The 22,046-nt window shown below is 55.7% G+C and overlaps 6 protein-coding genes across 6 annotated transcripts; 4 read left to right on the plus strand and 2 right to left on the minus strand.

Annotated features, from left to right (window-relative positions):
• Window positions 1-6,793: 6,793 nt before the first annotated feature.
• On the plus strand, window positions 6,794-7,884 carry B0I36DRAFT_316353 (uncharacterized protein). The gene has a single exon (XM_046153017.1). The coding sequence runs from the start codon at window positions 6,938-6,940 to the stop codon at window positions 7,730-7,732; it is 795 nt and encodes a 264-aa protein (XP_046017585.1). The 5' UTR covers window positions 6,794-6,937; the 3' UTR covers window positions 7,733-7,884.
• A 1,739-nt stretch (window positions 7,885-9,623) lies between these two features.
• B0I36DRAFT_316357 (uncharacterized protein) lies at window positions 9,624-10,883 on the plus strand. Its single transcript, XM_046153018.1, has 2 exons — window positions 9,624-10,378; window positions 10,438-10,883. Exons 1-2 carry the CDS (start codon window positions 9,678-9,680, stop codon window positions 10,640-10,642), a joined length of 906 nt encoding a protein of 301 aa, XP_046017586.1. The 5' UTR covers window positions 9,624-9,677; the 3' UTR covers window positions 10,643-10,883.
• Window positions 10,884-11,508: 625 nt separating this feature from the next.
• Window positions 11,509-12,768, plus strand: B0I36DRAFT_316359 (uncharacterized protein). Its single transcript, XM_046153019.1, has 2 exons — window positions 11,509-12,263; window positions 12,323-12,768. The coding sequence occupies exons 1-2, from the start codon at window positions 11,563-11,565 to the stop codon at window positions 12,525-12,527; spliced, it is 906 nt and encodes a 301-aa protein (XP_046017587.1). The 5' UTR covers window positions 11,509-11,562; the 3' UTR covers window positions 12,528-12,768.
• A 2,429-nt stretch (window positions 12,769-15,197) lies between these two features.
• Window positions 15,198-16,300, plus strand: B0I36DRAFT_316363 (uncharacterized protein). The gene is made up of 2 exons (XM_046153020.1): window positions 15,198-15,355; window positions 15,451-16,300. The coding sequence occupies exons 1-2, from the start codon at window positions 15,274-15,276 to the stop codon at window positions 16,125-16,127; spliced, it is 759 nt and encodes a 252-aa protein (XP_046017588.1). The 5' UTR covers window positions 15,198-15,273; the 3' UTR covers window positions 16,128-16,300.
• Window positions 16,301-16,977: 677 nt separating this feature from the next.
• Window positions 16,978-17,755, minus strand: B0I36DRAFT_346413 (uncharacterized protein; the record flags this gene model as incomplete). Its single annotated transcript, XM_046156459.1, has 2 exons — window positions 16,978-17,481; window positions 17,612-17,755. 2 exons carry the CDS (start codon window positions 17,753-17,755, stop codon window positions 16,978-16,980), a joined length of 648 nt encoding a protein of 215 aa, XP_046017589.1.
• Window positions 17,756-18,876: 1,121 nt separating this feature from the next.
• B0I36DRAFT_428849 (uncharacterized protein) lies at window positions 18,877-19,712 on the minus strand (the record flags this gene model as incomplete). The annotated part of the gene is made up of 2 exons (XM_046162470.1): window positions 18,877-19,448; window positions 19,609-19,712. 2 exons carry the CDS (start codon window positions 19,710-19,712, stop codon window positions 18,917-18,919), a joined length of 636 nt encoding a protein of 211 aa, XP_046017590.1. The 3' UTR covers window positions 18,877-18,916.
• Window positions 19,713-22,046: the final 2,334 nt, after the last annotated feature.

Raw genomic sequence — 22,046 nt, forward strand, 5'->3', positions numbered from 1 at the left:
TGGGCGGCGGAGCACAAGAAGGGCGTGCACAAGCAGGATGTCTTTTCTTCCTTCTTCCGTCGGCAGATGTTGACCAGGGCGGAGGTCTATGGTATCACTACTCCGGGGGAGAGCACAGAGTTGGGGATGATTCCCCTTGATGAATCGCCTCGTCGCGTTCAGGTGGTGTCGGTGCGTGAGAGCGTGCACCCTGCAGGACGTCCAGTCTTGCACGAAGACTACGGGAGTGACGGAGAGTACGAAGAGGTGGACTTTGGGAGCCTGAGTCAGTATGACAGGAAGCCCCAGCGGGGCCTACCCTCTGCCAGGTAGACTGGTGGTGTGGGCAGTGCGCTGCCTTGATGCGGCGTGGAAGCCGGTAGAATAGTGATGACTTCTGTGGGCACCCCAAGTGCCTGCCACTCGCAGTGATGCGACACTTCAAATGAACAGAGTGATTACGACAAGGAGGTGAATAGTGATGAACCATGAACAATCGAAACGAAGTGCACGGTGGAACAGACGAAGAAATGAGCAGTGTGATTGATTGATTGAAATGAAGTGTGAGAACAAACCTCCAAAAAACATCGTGAGATGACTAAATGTGAAGAAAGTGGAGCTTCAAATCCTCGAAGATGCGTGCAGCTAGAGCATGCCCTTAGTCTGGTACCGAATGCTGTCAGAAAGAGGTACTTCTATTCCGGATCGGCGGGGTACGGGGCGGCAGCCCTGTGCCACTAGCTGCGCAGCAGCCGTGGCGAATAACTCGAAGAGACATGAAGAATGAATGCTGTTACTACTAGTAGAACATATGGCTATAACAACAACAACGCTGGAAGCTGGGAGCGTGGCTGACGCCGAAGGTGGCATGGCGCGTGACCAACAGACGGACGAGGCGACGGCGAGCCAAGGGGTCGTCGTCAACGAAGTTCGTTGACCAAAGTGGATACGACAGGGAATAATTTGGCCTTTGGACGAATCAGAACGCCCATCTAGCGAGCATTTGGTGCGAGCTCTGTATGATTCACTTGTAAGATGGGCGTTGACCGTTGACAGAGTGGAGCCTGCCTCCACGACTGGCTGACCTATGAGGATGTGGCCTGCTGGCCACAATCCGTTACCTAATCGGGACAAACTGGGTCAGTTTGGACCAACCTTGAAAGTACATAGGGAGGGCGGGAGCCCTCCTGGAAAGATGTTGGGGTGCGGCATTCTTTCTTCCTTTCTTTGCAGCAGCAAACAACAGCGGAGCGATAGCAGGGACGATACAAAGTAGGGGACCTTTTGTTCTTTTTTCTGTACCTGGGCGGCGGAGCATTGGAAGCAGCGGAGGGACGATGGCGAGCTCTGCTGTGGGAACGAGGTATGTGAGAGTTGGTGGATCAACTCCGGGCTTTGTGCCCGTGGAGGAGTTCATGTCCGCTGGGAGCGGGTACACTGGAGGAGAGCTGGGCGACACGGGAGTGGGAGCTGTCCCGGCCTGGGAAGGCGCGGAGGAGTATGAAGAAGACCGGGAGGGTTCTGAGGCGTGGATTGTGCCGCTTGGAGTGTGGCACGCGCTGAGAGTGCGACCGAAGGAGCAGAAGGAGGACATGGCGGAGCGTCTTTTGTCACAGGTGTGTGTGGTGCTGGAGGCAGCTGATGGTTCTCTTTCCCTGGCACGCGTGGAGCAGATGCTGTGGTCTGTACTGGCGCGATGGGCGCGGCAGTTGGATCTGGACTTGGTGTCCGTGGATCTACCTATGGGAGGTATGGAGCAGTCGGGGACGTTGACGAAGCCGGAGCTGATATTGTCGTATGTGGGATGTGCGCAGCATATCTTCCAACAACTGGAGGACAGTGATGAGCCAGGGCAGGCTTGGCACTGTATGTGTGAGGATCTTGCTGGGGAGCCGGAGGAGGAGCGCTGTGCTGGCCGTGTCTGGCAGCTGGTTCGGACCCACTGTAACCGGTATGGCATGGAGGCATGCGGTGCTTCGGGACAGAGCATTCTTTCTTCTATGGAGGAGAAGAGAGGCTTCCTTGTCTGGGGCCCAGCCGACGCTGTCGGGTTCGGATTCTTCATGGGCGCCATTGCTTTTCGCTTGCTAGCCGAGGCTCTCGAGGAGCCGGAGCTGGAAGTCATTTGTGGTGCTTGGCTAAACTTTTGCAGCAAGCATTGTTGCGGTGCTTATGACTGAGCGGCGCGGTGGACAGGTGAGGTGCCTGGGTGCACTTGTGCGCGGGATGTCGGCTGTGCTGACCGATGGCCTAGTGGACCTGTCGGAGACTGGTCGTGGTGAGCATGAGCTATCACGGGATAGTAGAATTCACGTCAGGTTGGAGGCGAGTTGTACGAGCCGTGCGACTTGGTCGATCTATGAAACGATGGAATGAAATGAATGAAATGACTAGTGGAACCAACAATGAACGAAGTGAATGACATGAAGTGAGAAGTGGAACAAAACACCAAGAAAGATCGTGAGATGCAACAAACACTGGGGAAGTGTGGCTTCAAAACTAGAAGATGCATGTCCTAAAACATGCTTTTATTACTTAATCCGCATGCTGTCAGAAAAGATGGCTAGAGTTCCGGATCGGCGGGGTACGGGGCGGCAGCCCTGTGCAGCTCGAGCGTAGCGACGCTGCTTAATACACGAGAGTGAATGATGAAATCATATTTTCTACTCACAGAGAGAAACCATGGCTATGCAACAACAAACACAGAGTGTGGGAGCGTGGCTGACGCCGAAGGTGGCATGGCGCGTGACCAACAGACGGACGAGGCGACGGCGAGCCAAGGGGTCGTCGTCAACGAAGTTCGTTGACCAAAGTGGATACGACAGGGAATAATTTGGCCTTTGGACGAATCAGAACGCCCATCTAGCGAGCATTTGGTGCGAGCTCTGTATGATTCACTTGTAAGATGGGCGTTGACCGTTGACAGAGTGGAGCCTGCCTCCACGACTGGCTGACCTATGAGGATGTGGCCTGCTGGCCACAATCCGTTACCTAATCGGGACAAACTGGGTCAGTTTGGACCAACCTTGAAAGTACATAGGGAGGGCGGGAGCCCTCCTGGAAAGATGTTGGGGTGCGGCATTCTTTCTTCCTTTCTTTGCAGCAGCAAACAACAGCGGAGCGATAGCAGGGACGATACAAAGTAGGGGACCTTTTGTTCTTTTTTCTGTACCTGGGCGGCGGAGCATTGGAAGCAGCGGAGGGACGATGGCGAGCTCTGCTGTGGGAACGAGGTATGTGAGAGTTGGTGGATCAACTCCGGGCTTTGTGCCCGTGGAGGAGTTCATGTCCGCTGGGAGCGGGTACACTGGAGGAGAGCTGGGCGACACGGGAGTGGGAGCTGTCCCGGCCTGGGAAGGCGCGGAGGAGTATGAAGAAGACCGGGAGGGTTCTGAGGCGTGGATTGTGCCGCTTGGAGTGTGGCACGCGCTGAGAGTGCGACCGAAGGAGCAGAAGGAGGACATGGCGGAGCGTCTTTTGTCACAGGTGTGTGTGGTGCTGGAGGCAGCTGATGGTTCTCTTTCCCTGGCACGCGTGGAGCAGATGCTGTGGTCTGTACTGGCGCGATGGGCGCGGCAGTTGGATCTGGACTTGGTGTCCGTGGATCTACCTATGGGAGGTATGGAGCAGTCGGGGACGTTGACGAAGCCGGAGCTGATATTGTCGTATGTGGGATGTGCGCAGCATATCTTCCAACAACTGGAGGACAGTGATGAGCCAGGGCAGGCTTGGCACTGTATGTGTGAGGATCTTGCTGGGGAGCCGGAGGAGGAGCGCTGTGCTGGCCGTGTCTGGCAGCTGGTTCGGACCCACTGTAACCGGTATGGCATGGAGGCATGCGGTGCTTCGGGACAGAGCATTCTTTCTTCTATGGAGGAGAAGAGAGGCTTCCTTGTCTGGGGCCCAGCCGACGCTGTCGGGTTCGGATTCTTCATGGGCGCCATTGCTTTTCGCTTGCTAGCCGAGGCTCTCGAGGAGCCGGAGCTGGAAGTCATTTGTGGTGCTTGGCTAAACTTTTGCAGCAAGCATTGTTGCGGTGCTTATGACTGAGCGGCGCGGTGGACAGGTGAGGTGCCTGGGTGCACTTGTGCGCGGGATGTCGGCTGTGCTGACCGATGGCCTAGTGGACCTGTCGGAGACTGGTCGTGGTGAGCATGAGCTATCACGGGATAGTAGAATTCACGTCAGGTTGGAGGCGAGTTGTACGAGCCGTGCGACTTGGTCGATCTATGAAACGATGGAATGAAATGAATGAAATGACTAGTGGAACCAACAATGAACGAAGTGAATGACATGAAGTGAGAAGTGGAACAAAACACCAAGAAAGATCGTGAGATGCAACAAACACTGGGGAAGTGTGGCTTCAAAACTAGAAGATGCATGTCCTAAAACATGCTTTTATTACTTAATCCGCATGCTGTCAGAAAAGATGGCTAGAGTTCCGGATCGGCGGGGTACGGGGCGGCAGCCCTGTGCAGCTCGAGCGTAGCGACGCTGCTTAATACACGAGAGTGAATGATGAAATCATATTTTCTACTCACAGAGAGAAACCATGGCTATGCAACAACAAACACAGAGTGTGGGAGCGTGGCTGACGCCGAAGGTGGCATGGCGCGTGACCAACAGACGGACGAGGCGACGGCGAGCCAAGGGGTCGTCGTCAACGAAGTTCGTTGACCAAAGTGGATACGACAGGGAATAATTTGGCCTTTGGACGAATCAGAACGCCCATCTAGCGAGCATTTGGTGCGAGCTCTGTATGATTCACTTGTAAGATGGGCGTTGACCGTTGACAGAGTGGAGCCTGCCTCCACGACTGGCTGACCTATGAGGATGTGGCCTGCTGGCCACAATCCGTTACCTAATCGGGACAAACTGGGTCAGTTTGGACCAACCTTGAAAGTACATAGGGAGGGCGGGAGCCCTCCTGGAAAGATGTTGGGGTGCGGCATTCTTTCTTCCTTTCTTTGCAGCAGCAAACAACAGCGGAGCGATAGCAGGGACGATACAAAGTAGGGGACCTTTTGTTCTTTTTTCTGTACCTGGGCGGCGGAGCATTGGAAGCAGCGGAGGGACGATGGCGAGCTCTGCTGTGGGAACGAGGTATGTGAGAGTTGGTGGATCAACTCCGGGCTTTGTGCCCGTGGAGGAGTTCATGTCCGCTGGGAGCGGGTACACTGGAGGAGAGCTGGGCGACACGGGAGTGGGAGCTGTCCCGGCCTGGGAAGGCGCGGAGGAGTATGAAGAAGACCGGGAGGGTTCTGAGGCGTGGATTGTGCCGCTTGGAGTGTGGCACGCGCTGAGAGTGCGACCGAAGGAGCAGAAGGAGGACATGGCGGAGCGTCTTTTGTCACAGGTGTGTGTGGTGCTGGAGGCAGCTGATGGTTCTCTTTCCCTGGCACGCGTGGAGCAGATGCTGTGGTCTGTACTGGCGCGATGGGCGCGGCAGTTGGATCTGGACTTGGTGTCCGTGGATCTACCTATGGGAGGTATGGAGCAGTCGGGGACGTTGACGAAGCCGGAGCTGATATTGTCGTATGTGGGATGTGCGCAGCATATCTTCCAACAACTGGAGGACAGTGATGAGCCAGGGCAGGCTTGGCACTGTATGTGTGAGGATCTTGCTGGGGAGCCGGAGGAGGAGCGCTGTGCTGGCCGTGTCTGGCAGCTGGTTCGGACCCACTGTAACCGGTATGGCATGGAGGCATGCGGTGCTTCGGGACAGAGCATTCTTTCTTCTATGGAGGAGAAGAGAGGCTTCCTTGTCTGGGGCCCAGCCGACGCTGTCGGGTTCGGATTCTTCATGGGCGCCATTGCTTTTCGCTTGCTAGCCGAGGCTCTCGAGGAGCCGGAGCTGGAAGTCATTTGTGGTGCTTGGCTAAACTTTTGCAGCAAGCATTGTTGCGGTGCTTATGACTGAGCGGCGCGGTGGACAGGTGAGGTGCCTGGGTGCACTTGTGCGCGGGATGTCGGCTGTGCTGACCGATGGCCTAGTGGACCTGTCGGAGACTGGTCGTGGTGAGCATGAGCTATCACGGGATAGTAGAATTCACGTCAGGTTGGAGGCGAGTTGTACGAGCCGTGCGACTTGGTCGATCTATGAAACGATGGAATGAAATGAATGAAATGACTAGTGGAACCAACAATGAACGAAGTGAATGACATGAAGTGAGAAGTGGAACAAAACACCAAGAAAGATCGTGAGATGCAACAAACACTGGGGAAGTGTGGCTTCAAAACTAGAAGATGCATGTCCTAAAACATGCTTTTATTACTTAATCCGCATGCTGTCAGAAAAGATGGCTAGAGTTCCGGATCGGCGGGGTACGGGGCGGCAGCCCTGTGCAGCTCGAGCGTAGCGACGCTGCTTAATACACGAGAGTGAATGATGAAATCATATTTTCTACTCACAGAGAGAAACCATGGCTATGCAACAACAAACACAGAGTGTGGGAGCGTGGCTGACGCCGAAGGTGGCATGGCGCGTGACCAACAGACGGACGAGGCGACGGCGAGCCAAGGGGTCGTCGTCAACGAAGTTCGTTGACCAAAGTGGATACGACAGGGAATAATTTGGCCTTTGGACGAATCAGAACGCCCATCTAGCGAGCATTTGGTGCGAGCTCTGTATGATTCACTTGTAAGATGGGCGTTGACCGTTGACAGAGTGGAGCCTCGCTCCATCTCTTGCTACCCTATCAGAGATGGGCCTGCTGGCCCATATCTGTTACCTAAAAGGGACGAAAGTGGGCCACTTTCTCCCACATGGCAAACTACAAAGGAGGGCGGGAGCCCTCCCTGGAAGAATGCAGAGGATTTCATTTCTTCCCTCCTTTTTATTTTTCGGCGAAAAGAATAGCGGGGCGGGAACACGGGGTGCAGCAACAGAGGGACGGTTGCTTCTTTTTCTTTCTTCTTCTTTCCTTTTGCACGGAGTGCAGCAATCGTGCTTCACTTGATGAGCACGACGACGACACGAAGGGGCGATCACTTGTTCTTCATCGGAGAGATGATGGGTGAGGGCGGGACGTCGAGGATGGTTGACTTGCGGATGGCGCAGGATCTTAGATCCAAGCCGAGACGGGGGCAGCGGAGCGTGCCAAAAGATATGGATGCACGGTGGTTTCCAGGCATAGGGGACTGGACCAGCTTTACTGTGGAGGAGCTGAGACAGGTGGAGACCCTGGTTGATCGTCTGATCAAGCTGGATTTTGATGATCCAGGCAAGCTGCAGTGCACGGCGGTGGTGCGGCACGACGGGACGGTGTGTGATGATTTCCCTCGGAAGGGAGAGGAGGAGCTCAGGTATTGTCGCCTGTGGAGACGAGATGAGGAAGCCCGGTGGGCATTTCACCAGTTGGGTGCACTGGTTATGAGAACACTTTCGCGCGAGACGGTTGGAGCACAAAGTGGTGACTGTCAGTATCACTCTTGGACTGTGATGCGCCTCAGGACCCCCGGGGACTGGGACAAATCAGCCGACGTGGAGCTGTTTGTAGATGAGCGCAATGGGCACAGCGTGTCGCTTGCCTTTGTCGAGAGTACCACTCATGAGGAAGATGGGGACCATGGTCGGCTCGTGGTCGTGGCCGCCTTCACGATGTCAGGTGGCACGCAGGGTGCTACCTTTCAACCGGTTGATGTGAAGGAGCAGTGGGCTACCTTTTACAGGTACTTCGGGAAGAATGACCGTGGCGTGGAGGAGGAGCTACGACGTTTCGGTTCGCGTTCCTGGGGAACCAAGACAGCATAGCGCAGACAGGCTGGATGATGCGCGCGTGGGATGCACGAGACACGAGGTGAGGATGACCACAGGACACTGGTGGAACTGGAGGATGCAGGACTTAGACGGGGTGCACCCGTACGTAGCAGATCAGGATGAGGATAACAGAGTACCTTTCTTATGCGATCAGCATGCGAGCAGTAGCCTGCGACAGTAGGATGAATGAAACAGAGTGCACTAGTGAAACAATGTCGTGAGCGGAGTAATCAGTAGAACTAAGTAATTGAACAGAGTGAATGATTAAAATGAGTGTGCAGTGAAACAAAACACCAGAAAAGATCGTGAGATTTTTAAATACTACTAGTGTGGGGCTTCATTTGCCCCAACAAGATGCATGTCCTGAAGCATGCTTTTAGTCTGGTACCACCTCGCATGTTAAAAAGAGGTACTTCCTTTCCGGAACCGCGGGGTACGGGGCGGCAGCCCTGTGCCACTAGCTGCGCAGCAGCCGTGGCGAATAACTCGAAGAGACATGAAGAATGAATGCTGTTACTACTAGTAGAACATATGGCTATAACAACAACAACGCTGGAAGCTGGGAGCGTGGCTGACGCCGAAGGTGGCATGGCGCGTGACCAACAGACGGACGAGGCGACGGCGAGCCAAGGGGTCGTCGTCAACGAAGTTCGTTGACCAAAGTGGATACGACAGGGAATATTTCGTCGATTGGACGAATCACAGCCCATCTTCGCGACCATTTGTATGGGCGCTCTGTATGATTCACTTGTAAGATGGGCGTTGACCGTTGACAGAGTGGGTCCTTCGGACCTACCTGTTTGACCTATGAGAGATGGGCCTGCTGGCCCATATCGACTACCCTTTTGGGACAGGAACTGGGTCAGTTCTGGCCCCACTTGGATTTACATAAGGAGGGCGCAGCCCTCCGTTGCTGGAGAATGGGAGGGACGATCTTTCTCTTTCTTTTCATTTCCGGCGGAAACATAGGGGAACGACGACAACGGAGTGCAAACAGAGAACGGAGGCTGTTTTTTCTTTCTTTCTCGAGGATGCGCGGAGAGAAGGTCGCGCTGGGGCGCTCCCTCTTTTGGATACCATGGCGTGAGCCAAGCGACCGCTGGTTGCGGGCGGGTAGTACCGGGACGGGAGCTGAGGAAGTGAGGGCACTGAACGACCGGATCGGTAGGATGGTATGTGATGCATACCAGATGGAAGGCTGGGGAACCTGGGACAGGGCTGCGGAGGACGCGGAAGGAGCGCTGCGCGGGTGGTGCCGGGAGCACCAAATTCACATGGAGACGGAGGACATATGGAGCCAGGAAATGGCGGGGGCAGAAGTGCTGTCGAGGAAGGAGGTCTTCCACTGGGCGGTGCTCTGTTGCTATGAGAAGGATGAGACGCTGAGGAGCCTATGTCCGACTCGGGTGGAGTCGGCTTTCGAGAGCCTGGAGAGAAGGCTTGCGGTGCAGTGCAGGTTCTGTGTTGCCGGGGGCGAGTGGCGGCGGTGTCGCTGTCCCGTGGCGGTGCAGTTCAGGCGAGTAGGGAGCAGAGGCGACCTTGGGCTGTTCCAGCTGGTGTATGCGCTGTGCGCGCTTTTGATCCTGGGGGATCGGTACGGAGTTGAGTGCGAGGAGGCTTTGTAAGATGGGCGTTGACCGTTGACGCGGGTGGGTCCTGACCCTACCGCTTACCTAATAGACTGGGAGCCGAAGGGCGAACAGTCGTACTATTGAAGGGGACGGTGGCTGTGGCCACTGGAACCCGGACTTGGCTAGCGCGAAACGCGGAGAGTGGGTCGGAGACCATGTGCCGGGGGCTGATTGGCCCGAGGGGGAGGCGATGGGCGGGGCCTGGAGGGTATAAGGGTAGGGGCTGCCCTTTTGTTGGAGGAAACAAAGGTTGTCTTTGTTCCTCTCTCTTTCTTCGATCTTGTGTGCGCTGCGGAGCTGGCGATACGATGGGTGACGGGGAGTCATCTGCCAGTGGTGCTGAGGTCGCCCGGAGGCGCGATTTGTTCTGGATGTTCGGCGTGACGGAGCCGAGACGGTTTCTCGACATGCTGCGGAAGCAGAACGCGGTGGTAACCGGGACGGCCCTTCTTGGGGCTGTCGGTATGTCATGGAAGACGAAGTGGCAGTTGGCCACGGGTGCGTTCTCGTTGGACGTGCTATGCCCGCCTGGGGCGGCGCAGTCGGAGGTGATGCAGTATCTGCTGCGTTGTGGCTATGCTGTGAGCGGGGGATCCTGTCGACACACGCTGGGAGAGTGGACGGGACTCCCGGAGGGGTCTGTCGCGTGTTTGACGCGCGGAGAGCATGGGCTCTTGTCGGTGGTCCACGTTGTGCGGCTGAAGATGCGGGTGCAGGAGGTGATTACCAGCCGGGTGTATGGTACCATGGTGGGTACGTATTTGACCGGGCGAGGAGTGGTCTTCTCGCTTTTCCCCCATATCACGTTTGCGCAGCGAGGCTACTGGGTGGCCGATGACATGCGTCCGGACAGTAAGCAGTCAATGCGTGTGAAGTATTCCGGGTGGTCGGAGATTGACGAGGGGGGACCCGAGGTTTGTTCTGTTCGCCATCCGGGTGATCGGCAGAGTTTGCTTTTGCATCTGGGCGAAAAGGGTCTCAGTGTGAGGCAGGAGCCGCAAGAGTACAGGTAGGCACGGATGTGCAGTGGTCGTCGTATCGTGCTAACTATTGTTTCCTGAGGATCAGGTGTCCGCTCGGCAAGGAAGTGCCCGTGGGTTTTTCCCGAAGCGCTTTGGACTACGGAAAGACTTTTCCTAGTATGAGGGCTGCTGCGAACGTGGGTGCGAAGCAGTATGACTCTTCGACGTGGGCAGAGGAGAACAGGACGAGGATCCGTGTGCCCAAGCGGGGCAAAGGCAAGAAGGCTATGAGTAGGCAGTCAGAGTTATAGTACATGCATGTGGAGGAATGGAGATCGTGTATGGGGAGCATGTGTCCAGTATAATAAGAAACGGAGTGATGGAATAACCAGTGGAACAATCAGAAGAATGGAGTGATTGCATGAAATGAAATGTAATGTGTGCAGTGAAACAAACACCAGAAAAGATCGTGAGATGTGTGCAGAAGCGTAGTGGTGCAGCTTCATTCAATCCAAGATGCGTGCCTTCAAGCATGCTTTCGGTCTGGTACCGATAAATTCCTTAAAAAGAGGTACTTCTTTTCCGGAACCGCGGGGTACGGGGCGGCAGCCCTGTGCCACACGAGCGTAGCGACGTGGCGAATAACCACGGAAGTGAGATGATGAAATCATATTTTCTACTCACAGAGAGAAACCATGGCTATGCAACAACAAACACAGAGTGTGGGAGCGTGGCTGACGCCGAAGGTGGCATGGCGCGTGACCAACAGACGGACGAGGCGACGGCGAGCCAAGGGGTCGTCGTCAACGAAGTTCGTTGACCAAAGTGGATACGACAGGGAATAATTTGGCCTTTGGACGAATCAGAACGCCCATCTAGCGAGCATTTGGTGCGAGCTCTGTATGATTCACTTGTAAGATGGGCGTTGACCGTTGACGCGGGTGGGTCCTGACCCTACCGCTTACCTAATAGACTGGGAGCCGAAGGGCGAACAGTCGTACTATTGAAGGGGACGGTGGCTGTGGCCACTGGAACCCGGACTTGGCTAGCGCGAAACGCGGAGAGTGGGTCGGAGACCATGTGCCGGGGGCTGATTGGCCCGAGGGGGAGGCGATGGGCGGGGCCTGGAGGGTATAAGGGTAGGGGCTGCCCTTTTGTTGGAGGAAACAAAGGTTGTCTTTGTTCCTCTCTCTTTCTTCGATCTTGTGTGCGCTGCGGAGCTGGCGATACGATGGGTGACGGGGAGTCATCTGCCAGTGGTGCTGAGGTCGCCCGGAGGCGCGATTTGTTCTGGATGTTCGGCGTGACGGAGCCGAGACGGTTTCTCGACATGCTGCGGAAGCAGAACGCGGTGGTAACCGGGACGGCCCTTCTTGGGGCTGTCGGTATGTCATGGAAGACGAAGTGGCAGTTGGCCACGGGTGCGTTCTCGTTGGACGTGCTATGCCCGCCTGGGGCGGCGCAGTCGGAGGTGATGCAGTATCTGCTGCGTTGTGGCTATGCTGTGAGCGGGGGATCCTGTCGACACACGCTGGGAGAGTGGACGGGACTCCCGGAGGGGTCTGTCGCGTGTTTGACGCGCGGAGAGCATGGGCTCTTGTCGGTGGTCCACGTTGTGCGGCTGAAGATGCGGGTGCAGGAGGTGATTACCAGCCGGGTGTATGGTACCATGGTGGGTACGTATTTGACCGGGCGAGGAGTGGTCTTCTCGCTTTTCCCCCATATCACGTTTGCGCAGCGAGGCTACTGGGTGGCCGATGACATGCGTCCGGACAGTAAGCAGTCAATGCGTGTGAAGTATTCCGGGTGGTCGGAGATTGACGAGGGGGGACCCGAGGTTTGTTCTGTTCGCCATCCGGGTGATCGGCAGAGTTTGCTTTTGCATCTGGGCGAAAAGGGTCTCAGTGTGAGGCAGGAGCCGCAAGAGTACAGGTAGGCACGGATGTGCAGTGGTCGTCGTATCGTGCTAACTATTGTTTCCTGAGGATCAGGTGTCCGCTCGGCAAGGAAGTGCCCGTGGGTTTTTCCCGAAGCGCTTTGGACTACGGAAAGACTTTTCCTAGTATGAGGGCTGCTGCGAACGTGGGTGCGAAGCAGTATGACTCTTCGACGTGGGCAGAGGAGAACAGGACGAGGATCCGTGTGCCCAAGCGGGGCAAAGGCAAGAAGGCTATGAGTAGGCAGTCAGAGTTATAGTACATGCATGTGGAGGAATGGAGATCGTGTATGGGGAGCATGTGTCCAGTATAATAAGAAACGGAGTGATGGAATAACCAGTGGAACAATCAGAAGAATGGAGTGATTGCATGAAATGAAATGTAATGTGTGCAGTGAAACAAACACCAGAAAAGATCGTGAGATGTGTGCAGAAGCGTAGTGGTGCAGCTTCATTCAATCCAAGATGCGTGCCTTCAAGCATGCTTTCGGTCTGGTACCGATAAATTCCTTAAAAAGAGGTACTTCTTTTCCGGAACCGCGGGGTACGGGGCGGCAGCCCTGTGCCACACGAGCGTAGCGACGTGGCGAATAACCACGGAAGTGAGATGATGAAATCATATTTTCTACTCACAGAGAGAAACCATGGCTATGCAACAACAAACACAGAGTGTGGGAGCGTGGCTGACGCCGAAGGTGGCATGGCGCGTGACCAACAGACGGACGAGGCGACGGCGAGCCAAGGGGTCGTCGTCAACGAAGTTCGTTGACCAAAGTGGATACGACAGGGAATAATTTCGCGATTTGAGCGAATCAGAACGCCCATCTAGCGAGCATTTGGTGCGAGCTCTGTATGATTCACTTGTAAGATGGGCGTTGACCGTTGACAGAGTGGAGCCTGCCTCCACGACTGGCTGACCTATGAGGATGTGGCCTGCTGGCCACAATCCGTTACCTAAAAGGGACAAAGTGGGCCACTTTGGACCAACCTTGAAAGTACAAAGGGAGGGCGGGAGCCCTCCTCGAAGAATGAACTGGCAGGACATTTCTTCCTTCTACTTTGCAGGAGCAAGCAATAGCAGAGCGACAGTCGGGACGGAACAACGAGACGGAGGAGTTGTCCTTTGGATTTTCTTTTCCCTTTGTTCTTGTGGCCAAGAACCAAGCCTACTGATGCACTGCGTGCATCGGCGACACGAACGACAGTGAGCGATTAGGAGGAGCGGAGGCAGCACGGGGACTGGTGGTCCCCTCAGATAGCCGCTGCGCGGCGTCGGAACACGAGCAAGGCTTGGTTGTGTACGAAGGCAGAGAGGAGGAGCGCTTGTGGCGCTTTGTTTTCTTACAGTAGCGTCCTGGTGGACGTGAGAGAGGAACGGTTGTGACTGGTCTTCCCTGACCGGGGGTCGAGCAGAATGGAGTGTGCTGAGGATCAATACTTGGTAGGATGGAGTCAGACCTCGGAGCAGTGGTTGGATCAGGTGTCCTCGCAGGACCCGGATCTTCGCTTGACTGTTGCGCTAGAGCTGGAGGCGATGTTAGATGGAGTGATGACTCGGTGTGGTCGCGGGACTTTGTCCGAGTTGCAGGGTGCGGAGCGACTGTTGTCTACTTCCCTTCTGCGCTGGGCGCGGGACCGTGGGCTGACCATGGAGAGTCGGCCGTTGCCTTCCACGGAGGGGGAGAGGAGCCCTGTGGTGTCGGGGCTTGTTCCGTATTTCGCGGGGCTTGTGCTTGCCATGGCGTCTGCTGCAGCGCGGCGCGGTGATGCGTGTGTGTCTTTCGATGTGCCGGTGGTGCGTGAGCTGCGCTCTCATAGGATCTGTTCTATGTGCTGGAGGCATTCTTCCCAGGATCCTGTGGGCCGATTGGAAGATCTGCATCATTTCGTTGATGCGCATTGCACGCGTGAGCAGTGGTACTTGGTTAGTATGGCTTACGTTCTGGTTAGTGTACAGGCCGCTGCGGGCCGTCTTTGTTCTCCCCGCTTGGCTGCTCGGAGAGCTACCCTTTCTTTTAACATTCAGTTGTGCATCGTCCCGCCGGAGCTGGACTAGTACGTGGCGATGAGCTGGCGTAGAGACGGAGTCGACGGTGGTTTTCTTTTGTGGTCAAGGTGGAATTAGGGACCATGCGATGCGTAGTGCAGCAGCAGGCTTGAGACAGGATGAGATGGATGTATCATAAGTAGTGGAAGCTGCGTGCATGAATAAGAGGAACGATAGAAATTGAACAGCGTGACTGATTGAATGAAATGAGATGAAGTGTGGTGCACTAACCACCAAGAAGGATCGTGAGATCTGCAGAACACTGTGTGTGCATGCCCTCAAAAGATGCATGTCCTAAAACATGCTTTTAGTCTGGTACCGAATGCTGTCAGAAAGAGGTACTTCTTTTCCGGAACCGCGGGGTACGGGGCGGCAGCCCTGTGCCACACGAGCGTAGCGACGTGGCGAATAACTACGAGAGTAAAATGATGAAATCATATTTTCTACTCACAGAGAGAAACCATGGCTATGCAACAACAAACACAGAGTGTGGGAGCGTGGCTGACGCCGAAGGTGGCATGGCGCGTGACCAACAGACGGACGAGGCGACGGCGAGCCAAGGGGTCGTCGTCAACGAAGTTCGTTGACCAAAGTGGATACGACAGGGAATATTTCGCGATTTGAGCGAATCAGAACGCCCATCTAGCGAGCATTTGGTGCGAGCTCTGTATGATTCACTTGTAAGATGGGCGTTGACCGTTGACAGAGTGGAGCCTCGCTCCATCTCTTGCTACCCTATCAGAGATGGGCCTGCTGGCCCATATCTGTTACCTAAAAGGGACGAAAGTGGGCCACTTTCTCCCACATTCCTTGGATACAAAGGGAGGGCGGGAGCCCTCCTCGAAGAATGAACTGGCAGGACATTTCTTCCTTCTACTTTGCAGGAGCAAGCAATAGCAGAGCGATAGCAGGGACGAGAACAGTACACGGAGGGTGTTCCCCAGAGCGAGGAATTCGAGATGGGTCTCCTTTCGCGCTTGCGCGGTACCTCTGGGACGGAGAGTCGAGTAGAGGGCGCGACGGAGTCGGCTGTTGCTGAAGGTATTTGATCCTGAGAGACGCGGGAGCGGCAGGCTACTGTGGTAGCAAGAAATCTATGCCGATGGTGGGAACGAGGCATGACTGACGGCAGGCAGATGTGGAGTGGAGCGAGATGGTCAGAGATGTGAACCGCGCGGTGGCGGAGATGGCGAAAGCGGATAGCGTGGATATGTCGCGGTTGCGGAAGACCGTGGCGATGCGGGAGCGCAACGAGAAGATCCGGGAGGAGATTGCGCATACGGAGTGGGAGAAGTTGTGCGATACCGGAGGAGTGAGACGATCAGAGAGGACGGTGCACGACCAGGCGGTGCTCGACTGGTGGCTCTTTGTGCGCAGCGATGTCTGTCCGGGACAGATAGAGCGTTGGCATCAGTGCGGGAGCCGGAGGGGCTTCCCTGCTTCTTGTCAGTCATGGGGCCGTTGGCGGTGCCCCTGTGAGCGTCGGAGAGATGGACGACAGTGTTGCTTTACACCAGCACCGAAGGGTGAGATCTCGGATCATGATATGGAGAACTTCCTCGAGGTAGTTCGACCGAGGCTACTTGCATGCGGGCGGGAGCCTTTCGTGTATACCTGGTTCTGGGAACCGGAGCGCTCGGAGGACTATATGGAGCGTGGTCTCTGGGTGCTTTCGGCCCGGTCGGGCGAGATGAGGAACGGCAGTGGGACGCGTGACGTGCATTTCACCTTCTGGCGGTATCGTGTTGATGGTAAGCAGCATGAGTCCATGATCAGTGTGATGAGGACGATTTCCTGGGAGCCTGGGGCGTGAGCCCTGGGTCATCCTCCGCGAGAGTATCGTGGTGCAGCTTGGCTGTTGGTCGGTGCGGGGCACTTCTCCGTGTTGTGCAGCCCTGGGTGGGCTTGTGTGTTTTCAGTGTCGGCAGAGCATAGAATCGGAGTGGTAGCAGGAGGTAATAGAAAGACTGTGTCAGTCGAACCAGTACATGCACGGCGTGAGCAGACATGATGATGAGCAGCGTGATCCGTGGAACCACAGACAAATGAACAGAGTGATTGCATGAAATGATTGACTAAGAAGTGGAACAAACCACCTAAAAAGATCGTGAGATCCTGCAAACGCTGTGTGTGTGCAGCTTCACCCACCAAGATGCGTGTCCTAAGACATGCTTTTACCCTGCTTGTGCAGATAAATTCCTTAAAAAGAGGTACTTCTTTTCCGGAACCGCGGGGTACGGGGCGGCAGCCCTGTGCCACACGAGCGTAGCGACGTGGCGAATAACCACGAGAGTAAAATGATGAAATCATATTTTCTACTCACAGAGAGAAACCATGGCTATGCAACAACAAACACAGAGTGTGGGAGCGTGGCTGACGCCGAAGGTGGCATGGCGCGTGACCAACAGACGGACGAGGCGACGGCGAGCCAAGGGGTCGTCGTCAACGAAGTTCGTTGACCAAAGTGGATACGACAGGGAATAATTTGGCCTTTGGACGAATCAGAACGCCCATCTAGCGAGCATTTGGTGCGAGCTCTGTATGATTCACTTGTAAGATGGGCGTTGACCGTTGACGCGGGTGGGTCCTGACCCCCCGCTTACCTTCCAATCAGAACTGGGCCTGCTGGCCCAGTCTGGTTACCTATTTGGGACGAAACTGGGTCAGTTTCTACCACCTTCGAAGATACTAAAGGAAGGGCTGGGGCCCTTCCAAGAGATGGATGGGGTGCAGACATTCTCTTCCTTCTTTCCTTCATTCTTGGAGGAAAACAGCAGAGCGGCAGACGGAGTACCACAACAGGGGATCGTTGTGCACTTTTCTTTTTTTTCTCTTTCCTTGGAACCAGGATGGACGCTGCCTTCCGGAGGGCAGGTATCGTTGGGGACGAGGGATCTATTCGAGTCCTGACAAGGCTGGGCAGCCTTTACTTGGAGATGCGGGCACGGGTAAGTGCGGCTTCTATCTTGTCTGGGGAGACAGAGGTGCGAGAGCGGGACGGGGACTGGAGGATCGTTACTACTCTCCTTGGACGGAGTGCAGATGTCGGTGTGTGGTACCGACGGCTGGGCACTTGTGCCTCGCGGTGGTTCGTCAGGAAGGAACAGGATGGTCTCTTCTCTTGTGGCCAGGAGGGCGGAGATGTGTGGTCTTTGACTGTTATTGTTCTGCCCGAGCGGAGTGGGCAGGGTGAGAGTGTGCGTCAGTGGTTGCGTGCGCTAGCACAGGCGGGCGAGGGACGAGCTCTAGTGGAGAGTGTGTCGCAGGAGGACATGGGCGTCTGGTTGGAGCAACGACCTTGGTTCGGCAGTGGAAGTCAGTCCGACAGGCTGTCTGTGAGCCGCGAGCGGGGGCAAGCGGCAGTAGAGTCAGGAGCGCGAAGGTGCTGCCGTGAGAGGCGGCGTGGAGATGTTCGCCAGCCTTTGGCTTGCTTGAAGGCATGTGTGCCGAAACAGCCCAGTGCTTCCGACTTGCGGGCAGGAGGACAAGAGAACGAGGAGCCAGATCCCTAGCAGAGGGTTCTTCCGGGTGGATGCACGGGTTGTACCGTGGAGGTGCGTTGTCATGAGGGAGGATTCTTCTCTTGGGTGCTATTCTCTCTTCCCGGGAGAGGGAGAGGTGTGTTCAGACCAGGTAGGTGAGGTGGCGAAGCCTTTTCCCTTCTTTCCTCCTTTCTTCCTCTGGTGCTGTGCGCCGGAGAACATCGTGCGATGCATCGGTATTACCATGATCCTTGTAGGACAGGACGGTGTCCTTTACTCGGGCAGGAGGCTGTGCAACTAGGAAGTAGAACTGCAGTGAATGAAATGATCTGTGACATGAACAAATGAGCAAATGAAATGAGTGATGAATAGTAGACGAAGTGCATCGTGGAACAACCAAGTAGATGAACAATCAAATGAAATGTGTAGTGGAACAACCAGAAGAGCGGAGTGATGCAATGAAAGTAGTGTGCGAAACACCAGTAATCATCGTGAGATGCACTAACAGTCACAAGTTGTGGCTTCACCCCACAAAGATGCGTGCCTTCAAGCATGCTTTCGGTCTGGTACCGATAAATTCCTTAAAAAGATGGCTAGAGTTCCGGATCGGCGGGGTACGGGGCGGCAGCCCTGTGCAGCTCGAGCGTAGCGACGCTGCTTAATACACGAGAGTGAATGATGAAATCATATTTTCTACTCACAGAGAGAAACCATGGCTATGCAACAACAAACACAGAGTGTGGGAGCGTGGCTGACGCCGAAGGTGGCATGGCGCGTGACCAACAGACGGACGAGGCGACGGCGAGCCAAGGGGTCGTCGTCAACGAAGTTCGTTGACCAAAGTGGATACGACAGGGAATATTTCGCGATTTGAGCGAATCAGAACGCCCATCTAGCGAGCATTTGGTGCGAGCTCTGTATGATTCACTTGTAAGATGGGCGTTGACCGTTGACAGAGTGGGTCCTTGGACCTACCTGTTTGACCTATGAGGATGTGGCCTGCTGGCCACAATCCGTTACCTAAAAGGGACAAAGTGGGCCACTTTGGACCAACCTTGAAAGTACAAAGGGAGGGCGGGAGCCCTCCTCGAAGAATGAACTGGCAGGACATTTCTTCCTTCTACTTTGCAGGAGCAAGCAATAGCAGAGCGACAGTCGGGACGGAACAACGAGACGGAGGGTGAGTTGTTCTTCTTTTTTCTTCTTTCTCTCTGCGAAGGCAGGATGGACGACACGGGGAGTGGCGGTGGGACGGAGGACGTGCAGTCGCCGAAGGGGGCGATGACTGAGGAGCAGTGGACGAGATGGATCGAGCAGATGCAAGGCATCGTGGAGGAGGAGGAGCGGGAGCGACAGAAGCACCATAGTCCGGTGATGGTGGTGCGTGCAGGATGTGTTCCTGCGTACTTGTTCCCACGGAGTTTGGTTGGTAGTCCTCGGGGACCGATGGTTGTTCACTGCTGTGGCAGGGACGGAGAGGCTTGTACGAGGGACGCAGAGTGGACGAGCGGCCATGGATGCGTGGCGCACGCGTTTGGCTACCGGCAGAGGACGGCCTGTGGGCCGTCTGGGATTGACGAGACCGAGCTGGGCGAGTTTGTTGCGTTGGCAGGATGGCAGCTAGAGCCCCTTCTTGACCGTCTGCACTTTGTCTGTCAGTGGGTGTGTGACAGGACCGCTTGGGGGCGGAAGAGCCCGGGAGGGGAGCAGCGGGACGGTATGAGTTGGATCATCTCGGCCAGGCCGGCTTCTTGGACTGATGCGGAGCATTGGAAGCAGCGGAAGGTTGTCTTCACGTTCTGGGTCATGTACCCAGGAGAGCCGCGTCCGCACGCGGTTGTGTCGGTGATGAGACTCGTTGCCACTGGGGTGGTATCGTTACCATAGGGGCGGCAGACATGCTGCTCGGTGGCCATGATGCACGCCGTGGGCGTTGCTGGGCAGGTGATCCTGCTTGGGGGACCACGTTGGACCGTCGGGGAGATGGTCTTCGGCAGACCTCAGAGATGTCCGGCCTTTGCGATAGCAGGTGACTGGCGCGCCTGGATACGGGAGTAGTTTGGTCGTGAGACTTCCTCCCTTTTCTCCCTCCCCTGGTGGTGCACGAACCACCACAGAACATCGCGAGATGACTCCAACACTAGTGCAGTGGGGCCTCACTTCCCCCACCCAGCAGGTGCGAAGATGCACCGACTACAGACAGAGACAGAACCATGAATGAAATGAATAGAATGAACTGGTAGAACAAACCACGAAATGAAATGAGTGATGTACGTAAAACAGAGTGATGAGAGTATCTTTTCTAGAGGCCCTGGGTCGCGCTGGGGCGCTCCCTTTTTTCTAACCCTAAGCTCCTACCCCCTTCGACGGCACCAACAAGTGTGCCTCGCTTCTCCCGGGACCATGCGTGCTGTGTAAGCATGCTTTTACCCTACGATTACCGCTAGTAATGTTAAAAAGAGGTACTTCCTTTCCGGAACCGCGGGGTACGGGGCGGCAGCCCTGTGCCACACGAGCGTAGCGACGTGGCGAATAACTACGAGAGTAAAATGATGAAATCATATTTTCTACTGCAAAGAGAAACCATGGATATGCAACAACAAACACAGAGTGTGGGAGCGTGGCTGACGCCGAAGGTGGCATGGCGCGTGACCAACAGACGGACGAGGCGACGGCGAGCCAAGGGGTCGTCGTCAACGAAGTTCGTTGACCAAAGTGGATACGACAGGGAATAATTTGGCCTTTGGACGAATCAGAACGCCCATCTAGCGAGCATTTGGTGCGAGCTCTGTATGATTCACTTGTAAGATGGGCGTTGACCGTTGACGCGGGTGGGTCCTGACCCCCCGCTTACCTTCCAATCAGAACTGGGCCTGCTGGCCCAGTCTGGTTACCTATTTGGGACGAAACTGGGTCAGTTTCTACCACCTTCGAAGATACTAAAGGAAGGGCTGGGGCCCTTCCAAGAATGGGAGGGTCGAGCATTTCTTTCCTTCTATTTTATTTTTCCGGGGGAAACAACAGTGGAGCGGCAACACGGGGTGCAGCAACGACGGGAGGGTTGCGCTTTCTTTCTTTTTCTTTCTTCTTTTCTCCGGAGGAGTTATGAGGGCGAGAGAGGAGCCCTCTTCGCTGTCGGAAGACATGGAGGAGACGGACGGGTGTCTGTTTCTGGGGCCTCGGAGGGTCCTGGAGACGTGGTTCACCGCGGTCGGAGATGATGGGCAGGCTGCTGGGGCTGCCTACCTTCCCGTCGTGGACGAGGGGTCGCACGCTGTGGCGTGGGGGAAGCGGAGGCTGACAAGCTGTTCTCCGGAGGAGGTGAGTGATCTCGTGTCCGCTATGGCGGATGTCTTTGGTCTGGACACGGCTCTGGTGGCCGTGGACTTGTCCGGCGGGACGCTGGTGGAGTGTTTGTGTCGCTGGGCGGCGCAGACGAATGTTCGGGTGCGCGTGATGAGATACCCGGCCGCGGTGGAGCGGGTGACCACGGAGGCCCAGATGGGCTTTCAGTACGTGGAGTGGCTCGTGAAGCGTATGCATTGGCTTGTGCATCAGCTGGTGCGCGGAGCTCATGGCGATGAGCCGACGAAGAGAGACCGGAGGATGTGGGGAGAGATCCTGGCTGCGACGAAGTGCGCTGTTGTCAAGAAGAGTAGCTGGACGCCGGAGGCGCTTTTTCACCTGATGGATCGTCATTGCACACCTGCGCAGTGGCAGTACGGCAACCTGGTGTGTTGCCTTGAGGCTATTCACTGTGTAGGGATTGTCTTCCAGACACCTGTTGGCTTTGCGAGCAGTGCGAGGCGGGCCTTACGGCTGTTGAGTTTGGTGGCTCACGCGATCGAGATGCAGGAGGCGGAGCTGACCCAGACCATGGATGGCAGATGGTATGTGCGCAGGATCGATGGTGTTCCCTGGTCTATGGGGTATGACCAGCCTTGCTAGCGACATCGTGAGAATGTTGTAGGTCGTCTTTGCATGATGTTGCTTCGGTTTGTAGTATGTCGGTGACGTAGTAGTGTTGCGAGGGCCGAACGAGCTTGACAGTCTGGGGATCAGTGGACGGAGGATGCACACGTGAGTGGGCAGTGTGGAGATTTGTCGTGACCATAGCATGAGCGGTGCAGAGGAACCACAAGTAGCGTGGGCAGTCTTGTGAAATGAATGAAATGACTAGTGGAACCAACAATGAGCGGAGTGATTGAACTAAAAGGTGGAGTAAACCACCCAAAAACATCGTGAGATCC

This window comes from Microdochium trichocladiopsis (genome assembly GCF_020744255.1).
Source record: "Microdochium trichocladiopsis strain MPI-CAGE-CH-0230 chromosome Unknown B0I36scaffold_2, whole genome shotgun sequence".
NCBI classification, from domain to species: Eukaryota; Fungi; Ascomycota; class Sordariomycetes; order Xylariales; family Microdochiaceae; genus Microdochium; species Microdochium trichocladiopsis.

Coding starts and splice junctions, on each gene's coding strand:
- B0I36DRAFT_316353 (XM_046153017.1), top strand. CDS start 6,938: ATGAGCACGACGACGACACGAAGGGGCGATCACTTGTTCTTCATCGGA.
- B0I36DRAFT_316357 (XM_046153018.1), top strand. CDS start 9,678: ATGGGTGACGGGGAGTCATCTGCCAGTGGTGCTGAGGTCGCCCGGAGG. Junction 10,379..10,437: donor CAGGAGCCGCAAGAGTACAG/GTAGGCACGGAT, acceptor CCTGAGGATCAG/GTGTCCGCTCGGCAAGGAAG.
- B0I36DRAFT_316359 (XM_046153019.1), top strand. CDS start 11,563: ATGGGTGACGGGGAGTCATCTGCCAGTGGTGCTGAGGTCGCCCGGAGG. Junction 12,264..12,322: donor CAGGAGCCGCAAGAGTACAG/GTAGGCACGGAT, acceptor CCTGAGGATCAG/GTGTCCGCTCGGCAAGGAAG.
- B0I36DRAFT_316363 (XM_046153020.1), top strand. CDS start 15,274: ATGGGTCTCCTTTCGCGCTTGCGCGGTACCTCTGGGACGGAGAGTCGA. Junction 15,356..15,450: donor GGAGTCGGCTGTTGCTGAAG/GTATTTGATCCT, acceptor GACGGCAGGCAG/ATGTGGAGTGGAGCGAGATG.